The following is a 20,878-nucleotide window of genomic DNA, read 5'->3' on the forward strand; positions in this document are numbered from 1 at the left end:
ATTTTCCGTTTTCTCAATTACCTCCACTTTAGTTTTATTTCAATTAATTTCCTTTTTATTTTTATTCAAATCCTCGATCTATATTCGAAGATTTTTGGTAACGTCTTTTACCTAACCTAACCTAACCTAACCTAACCTAACCTAACCTACCTAATTGGCAGATAGCAAGACATCGTCAGCTAACGCAAATACTGAGAGACAGACTTGTTTTTTAGATTTCATTCTCTTCTTTATTTAAATAGGAAAAGTTAATCAATAAAATATATAGGTAATGGTTGTTAACTATGAGAAATGACATTATTTTGTTATAATCTGCTTTTTAGAAAGTACTAAAAATGTTAAATCAATAATTTTTTTACGTATTTAATTTTCAAGATAATTTCTACTCACCTGGGCTTAATTTTTTTATTTTTTTATTATTCATATATATACCCACAATACAATGCATTTTTCTATAATATTCGTTTAGATACAAAATGTATACGAGGTTAATATTACTTATACTTTGTTTATTTACCCTAACCGATACTAAACCTAGCGCGGTCGCCAAAAATAAAAATGACGACAATGAAATAAACAAAAACCTGGATGAATTTGGGTAAGTTAACACTAACATGTACAAGATTTGGATGGTAAATAAAATATATTTGCCAATTAAACCAGGTTTTTATTAAAATAATGAATGAATTAAAATATATAAAAAAAAATGTTTTCATTTTTGTTCACGAAAAATTAAATTCTAATTTAATGATATTAACTTGAGAATATTTGAATTGGCAGCAAAAACTGACAGCATTTTTGAAATTACTTGATATTGACATGAATATTATGAAATATTTAGTTAAAGAAAAATTATTGAATAGAAATAAAATATAAAAAAATATATCCATTAAGTATTATCTTATTCTGGATTTTCAATTGATATTTCAACACTTCTTTGGACTGTTTCCTACCAATAACGAATATCAAATTTTATTCTTCTAGATTTAAAATAAACAATGGAGTAGAAAAAGATGAAATTAATGGTAATGATGTTAATGACGCTAGCGACGATTCAGTAGTATCGAGGTCAGATCAACAAGGTTTTAAATCAAAAGATACCATTAATCTAATGGATGAAATAATACAAGACAACCCTTCCGATCAAACCAAAGCTATTTCGTCTGCTGCTATAGCCTCTTTAAGTGGAGCTGGTTTGGGATAAGTTAAAAAATGACATAAGTTGGGATAAGTTGATTTCATTTATATCAAAACACAAAGTCATTTGTTGATTGATCTTTTTGATCGAATTTTTTTAACGCTTATCTAAGGTCATAACTGGTTTTAAGACGTGATGGTATACAAAAAATTCTCCAACAATTGCTAAAGTCTAAGCTGCTAGAATATTGTATTAACACCAAGTTTCTTCAAACTATTCTAAGCAACTTCAACTGAGCTTGAGTCTGTAGAGGTAGTTTGGGAAGTTTCCTCCCCATCTTATCGCATTCGATCTTTTTTTTGATTTGGTAACCACTGTGACAAAGCATTGACTCCTTGAAGAAACTACAACTTGCAATATCTATAAATCTAATAGTAATCATGCTCCGAAAGATAAGCCAACCAAAACTATGCAACGGAACGCATTTGGTGGCAAGAAAATTTGAATATGAAGGGGATCCCGATGATCCCAACCGATTTGCAGTTTGAGTTTAATAGACTTTTTAGTTTCCTATCCGTCTTGTATTCGCCATGATGATTAACAAATCGCAATGTCAATATTTTTAAGTTTGTGGTCTGAATCTAGAAAATCCATGTTTTTCCCATGGTCAATCGTATGTGGCATGTTCACGGGTCGGAAGACTATCTGCGTTGTTTGTTCCTGCGTCTGATAATGTCAATAACAAAAAATATCGTCTGTCACTAGGTGCTTCACTGAAGATTGCTTCAAAATACCTGACCAAAGAAGAATATTTAAAATACTTAATTCTTTTTATTTATATTTATCACCCTAATAAAAAATTTAATCTAAAAGGGAACAAAGTTCATTATAAGATTGACATTTTTTCATTAGAGCAACTTTTTCTCAACCAATGGAGGCTTTAATCGACATTCCAAATCCAGTATACTAAGAGATACAAACAAAAAGACATATTTTATCATTTTTGGGAAATTTATAATTTTTAGGTAAATTTGGGGCCCTGTATATCGAAAATTGGTCACATTTTATTGGAAAATCAGCACTCTTTGAGTAGAGCGGCTCGTTTTCGTTCAATGAAGACTTTATTTGATGTTTGAAGTTCAGTTTACTAAGAGATCTGAGAAAAAAGACATATTTTATCATTTTTAGTACCTTTGGGGTACTGAATCTTGAAAATTTATAAAAATATGCACTTATTGAGCGAAGCAACTCTTCCTCAATCAATACAGACTTTGTTTGATGTTTCAAGATTAGGTTACTAAAAGATATAACCAAAAATACTTAACAATAAACGGGCAATATTAAAATATTAGTTTGTAATATAAATTATTTTTATAAAAATCATCCTAAAGATAAAAAGTGAAATACGAGGATAATCCCAGAAGTACTTGGCGTCACCTAGAGATGGTGGTAGTTGATTGTATTAGAAAGTGAACAGTCTAAACAGAATATGTCTCAAGTTTGAAGACTCCCCGTTGTTCAGTATTTGTTTAGCAGCTATCAATAGTGAACTTTTCCAATGAATTTATAAACATGCACCCTATTCGGCAGATTTAGCCCCCTCGGATTATTTTTTGTTCCCAGATTTGAAAATACGACTCGCTAGTCAAAGATTTCTCAAAAATGAAAAGCTAGAAGAAGATTACGTTGAGAAATCAATATATTTTTTGGATCAGGTACTTCTGGGACTATCCTCGTAGATAACTTGTACTTTTTGCTAACATTTAATAATAATAAGACGTAATATTGAACATTTTTTCTCATTAAACAAGATTGTAGAGCAGGAGATGTTGAAAATTAAAATATTTTCCGTATTTGAATTAAAAACTCGCTATCTTATTATCAATTTAAAAAACCTGGTTTACACGCCAACCACGTTTGTTGTAGTCTTTCTTCTGAACTGCAATTACCTCGTGAGCCTCCTCTCCGTTTCAAAACAAGTTTTTATAAATACCCTTCCTTTCCAAACAATAAAATGTATATAGTTTCAACCAACAGACGAGTAAAATGATAATATCAGGTTCGAGAAAGAATATTTTAGTTATCACTGTGTATTTTTTTACATTGGAAATCGTTACGTGTGGTTTAATAGGCAGAAATGATAATAGAAAAAACGAGGAACCGATAACATTGATCGAGTATGAGAACAATTTGAGACAAGATGGATACGATTTTAAGTAAGTACTTCTCGTACTATAAAATCGAAGACAAAAGATTAACTTTCCATTTACTAAACTCAATAACCTTCTATTGAAAAAAATAATTGAGTATATAATGAATTGTTGTTAATTAAAAATAAATTTTGCGTCGATTGATATTTGAAAATTGAAATTCGGTATAGCCGAAATCGAATATTAAAAAAACTCAATGCAAACATACATTTTACCGCTTTCCAAAACCAAATATCTTGAAAACAGATACTCCTATTGGAAAAAAACACGTGGAATCAAGCATTTACATCATGAAACCTGCAAAGGGAATCTCCCAGAACACCTTCAGCTCTCCCAAGTACTTCAACTTCTCGTCCGTAGTCAAACAGAACATTCTATTCTTCGACACAATCAATGGACGTGGCACAACCTCTGAATTCTATCGCCAAGAGTAAGTGAAGTTTGTCAAGCTTCTTGAGAAGGTATTTCATTTTGAAGATGCCGATTGGATCGAATCCGCTACGAGACATTTTCAAAATCACTAACAAAGCCAACTTTCGAGTTAGTTTCTCTAAGTGCAGTCGCCGTATTTACCTTCTAATCCAGCGCTGGTATGATAGACCAAAAAATCCTCCCAGATGGATATAGAGTTGAAATTCTCAACACCGTTTCCTGCAAATGTACAAAGGAATGTATAGGGAAGTGCAGATGCCGAATATGCTTCAACTGCAACGGCCAATCATGTTCGAATTCAGCATCCTTCGAGGATGAGGATAATCCCGATGAATAAAACAAAATCAAAAGAAGAGATGCATTAGATGACATTGCTTGCAAAAGATTTATCACATCAGAAATCCTCCCCAGACAACAAAGTTATACTTGGAGTCCACAAGTGCTATTAACACTATAATGTGATGACCTTTGTAATCAAAAAACTGTCACCCACTGTTTTCTGGTCATTGCCATACAATATGCTTACCAATATGTTTTTGTAGGTAGCCCGCAGCAACTAACTCCCATTCTTTGGGTGTTGAAGGTGTCTGTACGTACTCTTTTAAACAGTTCACAATTGCGGTGCAAACCTCCCGAACAATTTTTGAAATCTTTTGTTTGGATACTTTAGATAAATACATCAACGAATGATAGGAATCACCAGAAACCAAAAACCTGAGTGTTATAGCCAGACGATCTTGAACGCTGATTGCTTGGCGAAAATTAGTATTTTTTGAAGGTGAAGTATTTTTGTGAAGGTGAAGTATTTTGTGAAGGTGAAGTATTTTGTGAAGGCGAAGTATTTTGTGAAGGTGGAGTATTTTGTGAAGGTAAAGTATTTTGTGAAGGTGAAGTATTTTTTGAAGGTGAAGTATTTTGTGAAGGTGGAGTATTTTGTGAAGGTGAAGTATTTTGCGAAGGTGGAGTATTTTGTGAAGGCCAAGTATTTTGTAAAGGCGAAGTATTTTGTGAAGGTGAAGTATTTTGTGAAGGCGAAGTATTTTGTGAAGGTGGAGTATTTTGTGAAGGTGAACCATTTTGCAAAGGTGAAGTATTTTGTGAAGGTGAAGGTCTACGTTGTATTTCAGATTTTTTTCTGGGCTGTTTCTAAATCAAAGAAAATCGAAATTCAACAGCCCAACTCAACCATTTAAGTACCACAACTGGTGGTAAGCAAATAGAGTACGTCGAAGAAATCCTTCTTCTTCTTCTTTTATAATGTCCATGATAGAACGTAATCGACTAATTTTTTGTTGTGCTACATATAAAAGAGACCCACAGTTTAACGACAGATTCGAATATCTAGGCAGGATACTCTTCTGCCTTCCAACAGGTGACATATCAAAAATCCAATGTGTATGTGTCTTCAATACCGAGTTTGAGTCCAGGTCAATTTTGTTAGGTTAGGTAGAAGTAGAGCACCGTTGTATTATATCAAAACGACCATGATTGGGCCAAGCGCTCAGAAATTCATCCATTATGTTATGCCTATGAAAAACATTACACAGCTTCGTGTATGAAACGAAGAAGCCTACATGAATCTGTTTCTTTGATTTCGATTTCGCAGTTGAACAATACGTGGATATTGAGCATATTCAGTTTTAAGGTGTTTTTATTATCAAACTTACGATCTTATCACACTTTTGAGTTTTTGTAAACGAAATTCGTTAAATGACTTTTTGTTTTCAGCATTGAAACCAGTGACGGTTTTTCCAAAAATGAAAACGCTACTGTCGATAAAACTGGAGAATTAAAAATTAAAGGAGACTATTATATAAATTTTCCAAATGGTCAATATGAATTTCATGAATACGAAGCTGATGTAAATGGTGTCAGGTCTAATGTTGTTTTTGGAAATCCAGTAATGAAAAGTAAAAAAATCAGCAGTGCAGCTATTGCAAGTCTTGTTGGCGGAGGATTGGGATAATTGTCCATATTTTTACTGCAATCAAACACTATTTGTCCAATAAGTAATATAAATAAGTGTAGCAAAAAATGTGTATAAACATATTGGAAATGAGGTGATTTTCCTAGAAATTATTTAAAAGAAATACCGTTAATAAACTGCCTGCTATAACGAAAAATTCTAAAAGGAAACATTAAAACCACGTCTATTTATATAACACAGATAAAAGGCGGCGCGCGAATTCCCCGAATTTTAAGCTAGACAAATATCGGTTGTATAGAAACTATTACTTAATAATTAGATAGATGTTATCATCATCATCTATGATTTGATTCATTCTAAAAGACGGACTAGTGTTTTTATTATCCTCAAATCCTCATAATGACAAAAAACAATTAGGTTAGGAATGCTGGGATTCTCAGCGGAAAGCTTTGCTTCAATTTTGATTTTTTTACCATCTATGTATATTGTTTGCGTCACTGAACATGAATTTAAAGTTTATGGGCAAAAATTTTGGTCCAAAGCTTTATTTTGTGGGCACTTTTTGACTAAATTCTAACACTTTTTCCAGTTTTTGGGCTATATTTCAGAACGAATGCGTTTTTTCGACAAGCTCATTCTATAGAAAATTAAAGTAAACCTTTTCCCTTATTATTCCTAACGTTTTTTTTATCAGGATTCTATTTACACATCTAGTAATACTAATAGTAATATTCAGTTTTCCTGAAAATCTTCCTTGCTGTGATACTAAACAGTTGTTATAGTTTATGAGTCCCATTTCACCTATAATTGAAATCTGTTCCAAGAAGTTTTGATCTAGTATTTTATTTCTCTTCAATTGATTAAAATCTGTTACGACTATTGCGATATCCTCAGATGCAACGACAAGGTTTGAAGGTGCTTGACATGAAGGATACAATCTACAACCAACGCAGATAAACCTCAGCTGATCGAATTCTCCAAGATCTTCCAATTGGAACTTTATCAGATTGATGCCGTTCCCATTTACTGTAAATTGCAAGTTTAGGAAGAAATTTACTTAATTTTGGTTTAACAACCAACCAAATGTTAGTCAAATCAACTAATATATTGTCATAGTTGTCACTTTATTATTACCTGGCGATTTTCGTTGTATTGTTAATTTTTTATTTAGTTTTATTGTATTGAAGCCAATTAATTTTAATTCAGAGCAGCTATGCGATGAGAAATAAATGAAAGTGATATTTTATATTGAATGTTGTGACTCCAATTGTTTCTAGGAATAAATCCCGGCGAAAAGAACAAGGATATTTTATTAAAAACGAAAAAAAAATGAGTTAACGTTCAGTACTAAGGGAGAGCACTCAATCCAATTACCACTACTTACTATTAGTCAAATAAAGCTCTATTTCAAGTGCTGTAATTATGTCTTTGGCTGGAGGAGGTCTTGGAAAATGATTCTAATACATATTAATTGAGATATTTTGAAGGGAAAGTTTCTTATTTTCTTTAGACACCACCAGAATAATTTTCTAGTCTAACCTATTATTGATGATATTTTTAATCAAAGACTACCCAAAATTTGATAATACTGGTTTCCTATATGTCATCTGTGACCATATTAATACGTCGTGAGTCAGTTTTGGTTCATACTTGGCTAAAGTTTCAAATAATTTTCCAAGTATAACTTGAACCATACACGAATATGGTAATGGCAAAATATCTAAAGAACTGACATCAAAACAATCTTGCACGATGTTATCTTGGAGAAGAATCTTTTCAAGAAACCAAAAATGATCATTTCTAAAAAGAAGATTCAGAAAGTAAGATTTCTATTCTCTGCAAAACGAAGAGGAATGCATGAATAGTGCGTTGCCCTTTAAGTAAAAGTTTGGTAATATTCATAATGAACACACTGTTTACTGCTGCTCCTACCAAATTGTCGTCTGCAGAGACTGGTGGCAACCAATTTTCATTAACTATGGGAATTGGTGGTGATTATACTTAACTCTGACTAGTTATCTTCGAGGTTCAGGGAATTCTAAGCAAATTCCTGGTGCACCACATTTCAAATGCTTTGAGGGTCCACGATTCTAACCGGTATGAGAAGATTAAGAAGGCCAATGTTAGGGTCTACGCAACTAAGATGAATTAACAAAAAATGTAGCTCGGACAGACAAAATTTACTTAACCTTTACTTAACGTTCCTTCTTTTAGCTTGAGGAAAACGTCTTGAATTGTTTCATCATTCGAATTGCAAGTATTTCCTTAAATTTCAATTTACTGACAGTGACAGTTAAATTAATTCATAAAATCATAGTCATTTATAGTCATTTAAACGAATTTTTTATGATAATATTTACATGAACTTTTCCACTGTTTCTTTAATTGTCTTCCTATGTACAAAATCATGATTAACACTATATTTATATAAGAAAACAAATTTCCGCAATATATAAATATGAATAAATATTAAAACTAATCCACCTGTCATGTTTACGTATAATTTTGACAGACGACAGCACAAATATGGCGGAAACTAATAGCGAAAGTGTGACAATCTCTGGAAAGTCACTTTTTCGTCAATCCGTCCCCGTATGTCATCATTCACCATATTTAATTAATGTTATTTTCATATTGAAACATAATCAAACTCAGACCGAAACAATTTATGATGTAGAGATTTAAATACTCGATAAAATCAAGATGATAGCACTTGAAAAATGTCATTAGCAGGACTGCCAACCATTCAAAACAGAAAAAACCAAACTTTCCCCAGATTTTTTATATAATGAGACCAATGCACTCTACTGTTAAATTAAGAAACTAATCTGTTCCTAATGCTAATATGACACAAGGTTCCTATAATTGTAAAACTACCATAATTAGTATCCGCTTTTCTATTATTTCTATTCTTCGACAGATGGCATTATTGTCACTAAGTTTTGTCGAAGATATAAATCGAAGATATTTACAATTGCTTAATGATAATAATGATATTAATGATAATAAATTGATATTCTGACATTTAAATATCGTTTAGTATTCTCCGAATATCCATACAAAACGTAATATTTGTATCTGAATCAATTAATATTATAAATAAATCGACACTTACCGTCAATGACGTTAATATGTGGCCTTAGCCTTTTTTAAATGAATAATTTTCCATCCCAGTTTAAGGTGTAATAGAAAAATGTATTCATTGCATACTTTTTATGCAATTACAGACTAATCCGTTTTTGAAACTGAACAAATAAGATTTAGGTCGAAAATTATTATCTAAACAACATTTATTAACATATAAGAAGGAGTTTTATAAAAAGAAAAACTCAAAAAGAATGTCCACAAAGAAAACTCTTCGTGCTTTAACCTTTGAATGCCGATAGGTTCTCGAAGGACCCCAATACTCCTTAATAACTCTCCTTAATAACTTATCCTGTGTTATCGTGTGTTTTGAGCAGTTAAAAGTGGAGTCCCACTGAGAGAAATGAGGCGTTTCTTGAAGATTTGGGTCAGAATGGATCAAGACATACACATGGCGAACATGAGGAGACGTTTGAAAATCCAAATGCAGACTGTTCGGAATCAGACATTCACTATGAATCGGATGAAGAAGATGAGGACGATACCAATGAACTTAATACGGAAATAGAGGTCAATAACCTGACCCACACCGTACCTATTCTTCACAGAGTCGTACCCATACCTCAAGATTCGAAAGTGTCCGTATATACCTCAAAATCTGGTCTAAAATGGCGGAATATAGTGTGGATGCAATTGCGCCCTTAGATTTTCTCTATTTGTTGAAATGGAAGAGTTGATTTGCCTTCACGCCAACGAAGAAGCCTTTAGATATTACAATAACTGGATTAAAAACATTCAAACAAACAAAAACAGTGCTTACCGGTCGAACTAGATAGTTTTATAGACATTCAGATATAAACTGGGACACTGGGGTGTAGTAAAGAATCAAACTGAGAAGTGTGGTCCAGTAACTGATCCATACGTCGATCGTTCTTTACAGCCGCGAGAAGAGAGAAGGAAGAAGACAAATTAACGGCAATTAGATGAATTTGAGATATGTTTGATGAATGAAACTGTTACAATTGATGAGCAGCTAGTTTGTTTTAGGAGTGAATCGCTTATAATGATGAAAATTCGTTTCGACTTTAGTTTTGCAACTTTTTCCATTAAAGTAGTAGTTAATATATGTCTTCATCATCACTTTAATCATTTTATCTTGTGTATTTAACCTTACGAAGATGAAGATGCTGTTATACATGGAGATTCTTCACTTGAAGAGGTATCTGGTGGAGCAGCACCATAATCAATAATCGTAATCAGTTAGTAGCTTTATTTGACGATGGAAAACAAAAGTTGAACCTACGATAAGATAAATATGGGAATACTATGGAAAAGTGAAGTATCTATGGTGTTTTTTAGTTTTTTTAATTCACAACACGCCTCGTATTTAAATTGGGACTAATTACTGTTTTCATAACACATTCAAATTCTATTAAAAGGCGTTAAAGAATGTGTTCGTTTTATCATGAAATCTCCCAACGAGGACGTTTTATCTTGACGAAAAAATCTAATCAACTTTCAATATCGTAACAAAAGAAAAGAAAAAACTTGGTCGAACACATTTGAATAGAATTTGACATTGATATTAAAGAAGATAAAACTTTACCCTGTATACTGTGGATATTTAAGCAAATAAAATGGCAGTGCGAATACAGTTGATGACAAAGAGTGAAACAAGAACATCGGAAGATGAAAAAGTGGGTGAGTGTTGCAAACAATTAACATAATCCAACAGGTCAACTTTTTAATAATAAAAGTTCAATTAAAAATGTAACATATCATTAGTCTATTTATAAATGAACATTTTTGATTATCACATTGAAAAATTGTCCAAACTAATATTTTTTTAAAGTAATTTGAGTAAAACGATTGGTTTATAGTTGAGACAAAACAACTTTAAATTTAAAAAAAGATTTCGTAAACAAAAACGACTGTCATCAATGTGGTCTGTTTACAAAATGAAAATTTCCTTTTTGAACAATATTTTTAACGTAGAAAATGTTTATAGTGATATCAATTTTCAATACATGGTGTCCCAATGAAAAATACTTGTAATAACTTGATTATTTCCCACTTCTTCATTGTTGGAAAATCTTTGACCACCGAGTCATGTTTTTTTTAGTCTGGGAACAGAAAATAATCCGAATGAGTTAAATTTGGCGAAAAGGATGCATGTGGTAGCAATTTAAACTTTAATTCATAAATTTTAGGCACTGCAATAACTAAAATGTGAGCTGGTGCATTGTCTTGATGAATCAACACTTTCTTCTTAGCCAAATGCGGCCGTTTTTGCTCGATTTCTTCGCTCAAATTTTGCAATAAGTTCGCATTTTTCTTTTTCAAGATAATCAATAAAAATTATATCAAAAAACCAACTCCATTAACTTGCCTGCAGATGGAACGGTCTTTGCCTTATTTGGAACCGATTCTCCCTTTTTAGTCCGTTGCTTTGGGTGTGAACTGATCTTCACGACACATATATTTATCAAACATGTATCGTATAATATATTGGCATCACCATGTATAAAAATTACGCAAAATTCTAGTAAAGTATTTCATATGGATAAAATTTCATATTGACTGGGTATTATCTATCCTGAAGTGATCTAAAATCGAAAACAGGTAAGAAATCAAATATAGAAAGGTGTAAAAACGAAAAATTTGAAGAATTCATATCAATAAGTAGATATTACCACCTCTTTATTCATTATAAATGCACAATTGACTCATGAGGAATGTCTGACAGAAAGATTCCTACCCACGTATAACAAATATACTTTATTATTTCATTAAAACATTACATAAAAGTAACGGTTCCATTTTAAATCTTTGATTATTCATATTAAACTAATTCTTAATATTTTTTATGAAAAAATTTTTAGAATCGTAACTGTTTCTAGTATATTCCGCTTTACAAAAAATTGTTAGGTTAGGTTCAATAAACTCGATTTGACATATAACCTTTGCATACTCTACTTTTCATTGTGGAAGTCTTTTGAGTAAAATTATTATTTGTTATAATACAATACGATATTAAACTACTGTATAATATTTCCCATGAAAAACTGCTTAAAGTTTTTTAAAAAAAACAGCAAATTCCTGATAATCGTTTCACAACAATTTACAAGAAATTGTTAGGTTAGGTTCAATAAACTCGATTTGACATATATCGTTAATAACCTTTGCATACTCTACTTTTCATTGTGGAAGTCTTTTGAGTAAAATTATTATTTGTTATAATACAATACGATATTAAACTACTGTATAATATTTCCCATGAAAAACTGCTTAAAGTTTTTTAAAAAAACATAGCATATTCCTGATAATCGCTTTACAACAATTTACAAGAAATTGTTAGGTTAGGTTCAATAACCAGTGCTGGAAACAACATTTTTTATAAATTAGTACATTTTCCAAATTTATTTATACTACATTCTATTTGTATTAATTTCTTGAAAGCAATTCAGAAAAAAGATCGTTATTTTGATACTATATTGCTGTTCTACAAGAATAATGACTCAAGTCCAAAAATGTGAAAAAAAAGATCGTTGGGTAGGCTAACAAAAATTCTTTGTGGTAAGGAGGATCCATTGGAATTGGCCCTGATATAGGAGTTGCTCCTCTGCAGGTTTTTGTTGGTGATTGCATTGCTTCAAGCTGGAAAATAAAAAAAACGAACGACCAAACTGGTTTTGAAGGTTCCAACTTAAAAAAGAAAAAAACAGTTCCTTCCAGGTTCAGGGATACATTTTGTTTTTTTTTGTAAAGCAAGAAATTAAGGGTGGGTGGGTACAACTGCGGCTGCATTATTCCCCATCGTCGGCCAATTGAAGCACATACCAAACACAGGTAAACACAGACAGACCCAGGATCGAAATATTAGATGCATTCAATGAAACATGCTTCGGTTATCTTTGTGTTTCCTACCACAGATATTCACGTGTTATTTTTGATAAAAACCTGGTTTTTTAGATGCGATTAGAATGATTAAATCTTTATCATTTGAAAACGAAAGTTGAATAAAATAGAAACGGTGAAGATCTTCCATCACGTGACTAATACGTCAGGAACTTTATTCACAAGTTCTGCCAACTCGGTAGAAATAATCGTTATGACTAATCTTCCAAAGGTTGGCTTTTTACGAATTGGTTATTACAAAATAAAGTGGTATTGAGAAAGTTGATTATTTTGACGTTTAACGTTTCCACAGATATTTTCAGCGCAGTTGAATCATATAATATACATTGTAATTCTCCTTTTTTACGGCATTGTAGGCATTATAAAATGTTTACATGTTGATCATTTCTTAAAAGAAAAGATTTCAACAATAAATACAAGTTCAATCCAAAAATAGACTAAACCTCAACATAACCTCAACATAACCACATAACCTCAAAATGCAATAACTGTCAGTTATTCCCGTTACGTCAATTATATCGTTGTCTCTTTTTACGTAAGTCTTGTAGTTGGTCTTGTGAAGAAGACAATCGATCTTATGTTTGATTTTTATTGATAGAAGAAGATAGTATGTATTCGATAAATCGCAGATTGATTATTTCAAATTTTTGAATGATTATTATGGTTTGAATAACATAGAATATATTCTATCATAGATTATTTTTAATTGCAGATCCTATTTTATTTTTTTATCACTGTCTCTTTGGTCTCAATACAATGTTTAAATGATGAAGACGATGGACAATATCATCCAGATGACGAAGGAAGGTATATACATGATGATTCTGGTAGATATATTCCAGACTACAGCGGTTTATATCACGACGACGGTACCGGAAGATACGCCCATATTGATAGTGAGTATAATTAGCTGCTTTCCATTTCGGATAGAAGATTTTAGACGTTACCTATCTATCTGTCTATCTGGAAGATACATCCACTTATATCCAGTTATACGACCGTAACCAGGTCCTCAGTGCCTTCGTGCCATTTTCCCTTACACCTACTGCCCTAGACGAAGAGAATACTAGAATGGCGTCTCAGGCATGAAGCATACAGAAACAAGGGACGACCACCGATGCCATGGAAGGAGACAAAGGACACCAGTAGACGAGACAGATTGCTAAATGACGATGATGAATACCTGGCAGTTTCTATTAGTTATTTTCATGTTATTGTCACCATTAGTTGATATTTAGGTGTACTCTGATTTTCTATACAATATCTACTGCAAGATAATGTATATCTAGATACAATATTGGTTTGTAGATAAATACAGACATCAACGAGATAGACAATATCCTTACAAATCCGCAAATTCACTCAAATCGTTCAATAATTTTCAAAGTAGAGGAAATATCGCTTCAGACAGTTTTATCAAAAACAAATTAGTCCAACCAACGATCAGTGTGGTAACTGAAACACCTGCCAAATACGGAAAATATGATGATAACAGATGGAAAATTATCAGATTGGCTAGCGATGTTAACTCCGATGGTTTTCATTGGGAGTAAGTATATTCTCTTTACATTATATGGTTTAAAAATCCCTGTAGAAAGATTGAGTTCTTGGTGAAGGGACCAACAGTATTCCCCCCTGGTATTAAAGCAACCATGGTGGCGCTTTTTCATAACGTCCAACTTGGTCCTCCCCAACATCTCCCAAATTATCTAGTAAGTAATCAAGATAACTGATAGCTATGAGCAGAGACTGAATTTGAACCTATTATTTATTTGAACAGACATATGATTCAATATTAAAACCTCTACGAAGCTCTAGCACTTGGAATACCTAAGAAATTAATACGATTGGTGAAAATAACGCTAAACAAAACCTAAGACATAGAAGGAAGGCTTGAAACAGGGCGTTATCAACAGTGTTGTTTCTTTTCCTACTTGAGGTGATTCTCAGCTCAAGGATAGTGGATTACGATCCCTAGGAATGATTTATAATAGTAAGGGACTAAAAAAAAGGTTCTTTCTATTTGAAAAGACAGCAAAAAGATATAGTCTACGTGGGTAACGACTTTTTTAGTGACAACCAATTAAGAGCTTCAATACCTGGAAGTGACGATAACAAGTAAAGGGGGCGAATCTAAAGAATTGGCAAGAGGAAATAAAACAGTTAAAGCTGTAGGAAACCTATTAATTTCCATAGATATCACAATGGTAGCGAAGCTAAGAATTTACAAGACAGTTATACAACCTATGGTGTTATATGGTAGTGAACGCTGGCTCATGAATAAGAAAGTGGAAAACAGGCTAAATGCATTGGAAAGAGGACTGTTAAAAAATATTTTTGGAGGGATACAAGATGAATAGAGAAGAAGAACGAATGCAGAGATTAAAATGTTACATATGGTCAGGCAAAGATCGGCTGTATAGTGATTTAGTTGGTTGGGGGATATGTGGGTGGAAAGAACCTTAACAAGTGGAGAAGGAGCAAAAAGAAGAAGAGTGCGTCCACGTAGAAAATGGTTAGATGCGTATAAGGAACACTTACGGAAGTTAGGGATAGCGAACTGGCAACAATGCAGCCGTGAACAAAAAGAGTTGGAGAAAAGCACTAAATAGGTAAATAGACTCCAAGCCATGGGCCTGTAAGGACTGCTGTGCTGTTTTATACAAATAATCAAGATAACCGCTCAAAAATTGAAATTTTAGAGTAATCTAAATAATCAAATGTCTTCATTGTCATCATTTGGAAGGTCTTTGTTATAACTATTCAGCCATGTCAATATATTTTAATTTATCTAAGGAATTAATAAACTTCCATTATTACAATAAATTGTATTATCCATTAAATACAACGAAGTTCAAATTTTCAACTTTCCCCTATAATTCAATAAGAAATACGTGTCATCAACTCTTCTCGAACCTTCTCTATAACCGCAGTTATTCATGCAACCACGAATACGTGTCCCCTGTACTTTTCAAGTGTCTACATAAAACGGAATCAAGGGAAGTCAAATCAGGTGATCTATACGGCCATTCCATTGGTCCTCTTAGACCTATCCACTGATTTGGAAAGACATTCTTCAAGTGGATGCGTACCAAAACAACACGGTGTGGAGGCGATCCATCTTATTACAGCCATACATCATTTCTGCTTGTAAATGACCAGTTCAATTTGGGAATTAAGATCTTAACAGGTTTCTTCTTATTTTCCGTACCCCAGTACCGATAAATTTGACTAAAATAGACAACTAAATATCACTGAACTCAAAGAAAGGATACTTATTGAAGTTGCGCGAATGAGTGCGGAAGTTAGGTTAGGTTTCTCAAATACAGGGTTTGTCCGGAAAATAATAGGACTGAGTCGATTTAAAAAAATTTATTGAGCCAATCGTTACAATTCTTTAAAAACTTTCAAAATAGGCTCCTTCTGCGTCGATGCAGCGCTGCCAGCGCGATTTCCAAGCATTGAAGGCGTCACGGAAGGCATTCTCCGGAATAGCCTTGAGAGCCGCGGTGCATGCTGCTTGGATCCCCTCTGTCGTCTCGAAATGCTTGCCTTTCATCGGCCTTTTCAGGCGAGGAAACAAAAAAAAGTCCGGGGGGGCCACATCTGGGCTGTAGGGCGGCTGCGGAAGCGTTGGAATGCCGACCTTAGTCACAAGAAAGGCGGTGTGAGCCGGGGCGTTGTCGTGGTGCTCCGTCACAATGTCATGAACCACAGATTTTGGTAAATTTAACATCTGGGCAATCAAACGAATACTTAGTCGACGGTCTGTGTTCAAAACTTTGCGCACACGAGTCACATTGTCGGTGTTTGTCGAAGTCGAAGGTCTTCCAGTACGGTCTTCATCGGCGACCTCTTCCCGGCCCTCCAAAAAGGCCTGGTGCCACCGAAACACACCACTTCTTGCTAAAGCAACATCTGGGTAAGCCTGCTTGATCATATCAAACTCTCTGTCGCAGATTTACCGAGTTTCACACATAATTTAATCGCGTACCTCTGCTCTAACGAACGCTGCATTTTCGGCTTGCACAACTCACAGAAACACGTCGCGCGAAAATGACCGTCCTGACTCTACAGGTGCTCGGAGACAACTGACCAGCCGCTCGTTTGTTAGCTAGGAACGCCCTCTACCGAATCCAGTCGGTGCGCGCACGCTCTGAAGTACAATCGCGGCGGAAGAAAATCAGTTCTATTACTTTCCGGACAAACCCTGTATATTGATATGGATGCATAGGTATTAAGAATTTCCCATTTCTACTCTAAAATTGTAGCGATGATGTCATCACGCTCACGTGAATGACGTCAAACTAAATAATAAACTCAATAAATTTAACATTATAGATTTCTATCTATAATATTTAGGTTAATTTTTTCTCCAAATGACGTTAGTTTCATAATATCCATGTTTCATCTAAAATGCGATTTGAATATCTTTAAACTATAATATTAACTGTTGACTTTGACTTTTTATATAAGGCTGACAAACAATTCATTCTCAAATATCGTGCTGGTATAATTGCCGTATTTCAAGAAACAAATTCGTGAGTATAAATCTAATATTATAGAAAATGTCACGAACAAATTTATATATGCATATTTCCACGATTCAAATAAATATTTAAGTCGATACTTCAAACTTTGAGTAAAAAGTTATTTAATATTCTCAAAAATTACTTGAATTCGAGCACTGTTTGTGGATACGAAGATTTATTAATCTTGTGGTGATGTTTTTTTGATAAATGCCTCTATAAAAATTTGTAGTACCTACAGTTGTGGAATGGCAACGTTGTAATACAAGTTAATCCAAAGAAAAACGTTGGTACTATCGTAGAAAATGTAAAGCAGTTTTTTTTTGATTATACCAACTGAATGTCATAAAATTGAAAGTTTCAATCAAAGGGGACCCCTTTATTTCAGTCTTTGCTAAATTTATCTTTTACGAGGAGCTCGAAAAAGATATCAATTGCTCGGAAAAAAATTATTTTAGTCGGAAAATTGAGTAAAATTTATGAAAATTACATTTCCCGGATGTATTTAAACCGGAAACTAACGCGATTCTTGGATTTTCGTAGAAAATTCATAGTATTCCTTGATTTTTCGCATACCTTCAATATAAATGAGTATTTTCAATATTTTTGTCTAGAAATTTCAAAAAATTTGGATATGCTCGTGCAAAAATTAAATATTTCCCAAGCCATGTGAGTTATCGATTATTTTTTGACACGAATCAATTGAGGGAACGTGTGCCTAAGTAACTATTTATATTAAATTCCTTCAGCTACATATTTGTGCGAAATATACAGGGTTAAAGTTGGAATACATTTTTTTTGGCGAATATCTCTGTATGATTTTGAAGTACCTACAGTTGTAGAATGGCAACGTTGTAATGCAAGTTAATCCAAAGAGAAACATTGGTACTACCATAAAAAAATTCAACGCCCTTTTTTGATTATACAAACTATATAGTATAAAAAAAATTGCTTCAATCTTTGCCAAATTTTTGTAAAAAAGATTTTTTGATACGATGAGTTTGGGAAAGATATCGGACGCTCGAATAATTGAGGAATTTCTGGAAAACGATTCGTTTCATCTTGAAACTAACATGATTTCCAAATTCTTCGGATAGAAAACATAATTTTTCGCATATCTTCACCATAAATGCGTAGTTTTAACATCATAACGTTGATGACCTTTTAAAGGAAATTATTTAATATTCAATTACTTAAATTAGAGCACTGCTTGCGAATAGGAAGATTTAAATTTATGACACTTAGACCTTCGAAAGGTGAAATATTAATCAATAAACAATTTTTTCCTCATTTTCTACGAAATTTTTAGATATGAAACCGAAAACGAAATAAGTGGCGAGGAAAATGCCAAGATACATAATAGCGGTACCAAGGACGAGACCATAAGCACCAAAGGTTTCTACCAATACACTGGTACAGACAATAAAGTATACAATGTAGAATACACAGCAGACGAAAATGGTTTTATCCCGAGAGGAAGTCATCTACATCCAATTTTACAAAAAGCTATATTAGAAAATTTAAATAGGAAAGATATTTAGTCCCCTAACATTTACAAATGTATTTTTATATAAAATAAAACAGTTTTTTCAAATACTTTGTGTCGTTTCTTGTGCCTATTCAACCTTATGAAGTACAGAAACCTTCCATCATCAACATTTTCTCAAATTGCAGGTTCCTACATTATTCAATAATTTCCGTTAAACTAGGAACTGTAGCTTTTAGATATTATCCAATAGATGGCAAGACAAAATATTGATTTTTGTTACTATACTTTATCTTATTATATATGGAATTTTTGTATTATATAGCTATGTAATTGATGTATATTGGAATACAGTACAATATCGTTAAACCGGAATCGCTAGAAAAGGTTTTTCTGATCTTAGATCATACAAATATTCGAATGTATTTAGGGTCGTGCCATCTATCGCGCTAACGAGAAATCATATCGCACTACATAATAATTTAAACAGAGGGAGAGGTATACATAAATTATAATAGATCGCGTTTAATAATGCACAAAAACTCAATTATAAAATGATAACAATAAGAAGATTGAAAACTTTATAAACATACTCTTCATGCTATCCTTATGTATGGTTTTGCCATCTAGTGTCAAATACAAAATACATTACGATACAAACGAATCAGTCCGGATTTTACATATTCTGCGTTGTAGAAGTCCGGATTTTAAGATGTTCTATTGTATATTTATATATTATCAATGATGTTGATAATTCTATGTGAATGAATATAGCAAATTTATAAAAATATCTTCAATTCAATTATTCATAGCATATCGGGTCCTGTTTTATTTAGACAGAAACCAAAAACTTGTATTTCAAGATGTCACCCAATAGATGGCAGGGCACACAATAATGATACTGGAACTATTATATTCATTTATATTTTTAAATATCAGATTTGATAATCTATTAGGTACGTATTTATAATAATTATTAATGAGAAGAAGTGATATTCTCTAATCTAAACATGACTATGCTGGTAATGTGTGTTGCCATCTTTAATAAGCGCTTATTGTCTAACTCTAGTTACAAAGTATCCAGTTTCCATCTGCATTATTTCAAACAATCCTCAGAAGATGGCGGAGAAAGACGTATCAATATAATGAATTTAATTGTCAATAGAACCATGAATTAGATGAAATTTCTATCTTGCAGTATAAATATTTATAAACACCATTTGCCTAACGGTTAATAATAAAATGTAATTATTATAAATTTTAAAAGAAAAGGAATAAAAATGGCGGATCCTAACATCTTGTACAATGAATTATAAAAATAAAATGAAATGATTGGAATTAAATATTCGTTTCAAATATAAATTCATCAGTTTCCAAATATACTCAAGTTATAATAAAAAATTTTAAATTATAGATATGCGTATATGCTGACGATTATTGCGTTTACGTTGAAAAATTCTCCAGTAGATGGCAGTTCAAGACATTGCAATGATTAATAACTTTATTTTTAGAATAAAGTTCTGAATAATATGATTTATCTTATTGTAAAACATTCTTATAGGCATAGGGACAAATCCAAAACATTGTACATCCATTAATTATATAAATAAAGTCACTCTTAAAAACAAGGATCAAAAATGGCGAAGCATAACATCTTATAAAGTTGATAGAAAAATTTAAAATACTTTTTTTTTCTCCAATGGCAAATTTAGCAATTTCAAAATGTGACTAAATTATTAAAGCCAATTTTGAAAAATACAAAAAAGGTACAGGTTTCACTCTTTTGATCGGGCTGATACAGGACTCTCACTCCCAGGCGCGATCCCACTACTACACGACGCGGGGACTTTTGGCTGCTGAGTTTCCTCCCTGGCCCGGTTCGCCCCTCCTTGGCTGACCTGGCCACCCTAGACTCCTCCAGGGTGCCCATATCGACGCCATGTTTAGTGTGGACACCCGGTCGACGTAAGAAATCCTACACCAGGACTCCCGACCTCAAGCAATCCTCTATACCCGGCCTCCAACGTAGCTAGATTACAGGAGACGCCACGCTCCCAGCCTATAAATGTTTACGAAGCAGGCCTCACCTTTTACAAATTGACTAAAATAAAACAATTTTCTTTTACTTCCTAGATTTTTTATGTTTTTCACGGT

At 32.9% G+C, this 20,878-nt stretch overlaps 2 protein-coding genes across 2 annotated transcripts; both read left to right on the plus strand.

Annotated features, from left to right (window-relative positions):
- Nucleotides 1-3,160: 3,160 nt before the first annotated feature.
- On the plus strand, nucleotides 3,161-7,003 carry LOC130899989 (uncharacterized). The gene is made up of 2 exons (XM_057810266.1): nucleotides 3,161-3,354; nucleotides 5,509-7,003. The coding sequence occupies exons 1-2, from the start codon at nucleotides 3,185-3,187 to the stop codon at nucleotides 5,744-5,746; spliced, it is 408 nt and encodes a 135-aa protein (XP_057666249.1). The 5' UTR covers nucleotides 3,161-3,184; the 3' UTR covers nucleotides 5,747-7,003.
- Nucleotides 7,004-7,497: 494 nt separating this feature from the next.
- On the plus strand, nucleotides 7,498-18,797 carry LOC130900261 (larval cuticle protein LCP-30-like). The gene is made up of 5 exons (XM_057810767.1): nucleotides 7,498-7,527; nucleotides 9,176-9,433; nucleotides 13,422-13,605; nucleotides 14,018-14,258; nucleotides 18,548-18,797. Exons 1-5 carry the CDS (start codon nucleotides 7,498-7,500, stop codon nucleotides 18,777-18,779), a joined length of 945 nt encoding a protein of 314 aa, XP_057666750.1. The 3' UTR covers nucleotides 18,780-18,797.
- The last annotated feature ends 2,081 nt before the right edge of the window (nucleotides 18,798-20,878 follow it).

This window comes from Diorhabda carinulata, chromosome 12, assembly GCF_026250575.1.
Source record: "Diorhabda carinulata isolate Delta chromosome 12, icDioCari1.1, whole genome shotgun sequence".
Classification (NCBI taxonomy): domain Eukaryota; kingdom Metazoa; phylum Arthropoda; class Insecta; order Coleoptera; family Chrysomelidae; genus Diorhabda; species Diorhabda carinulata.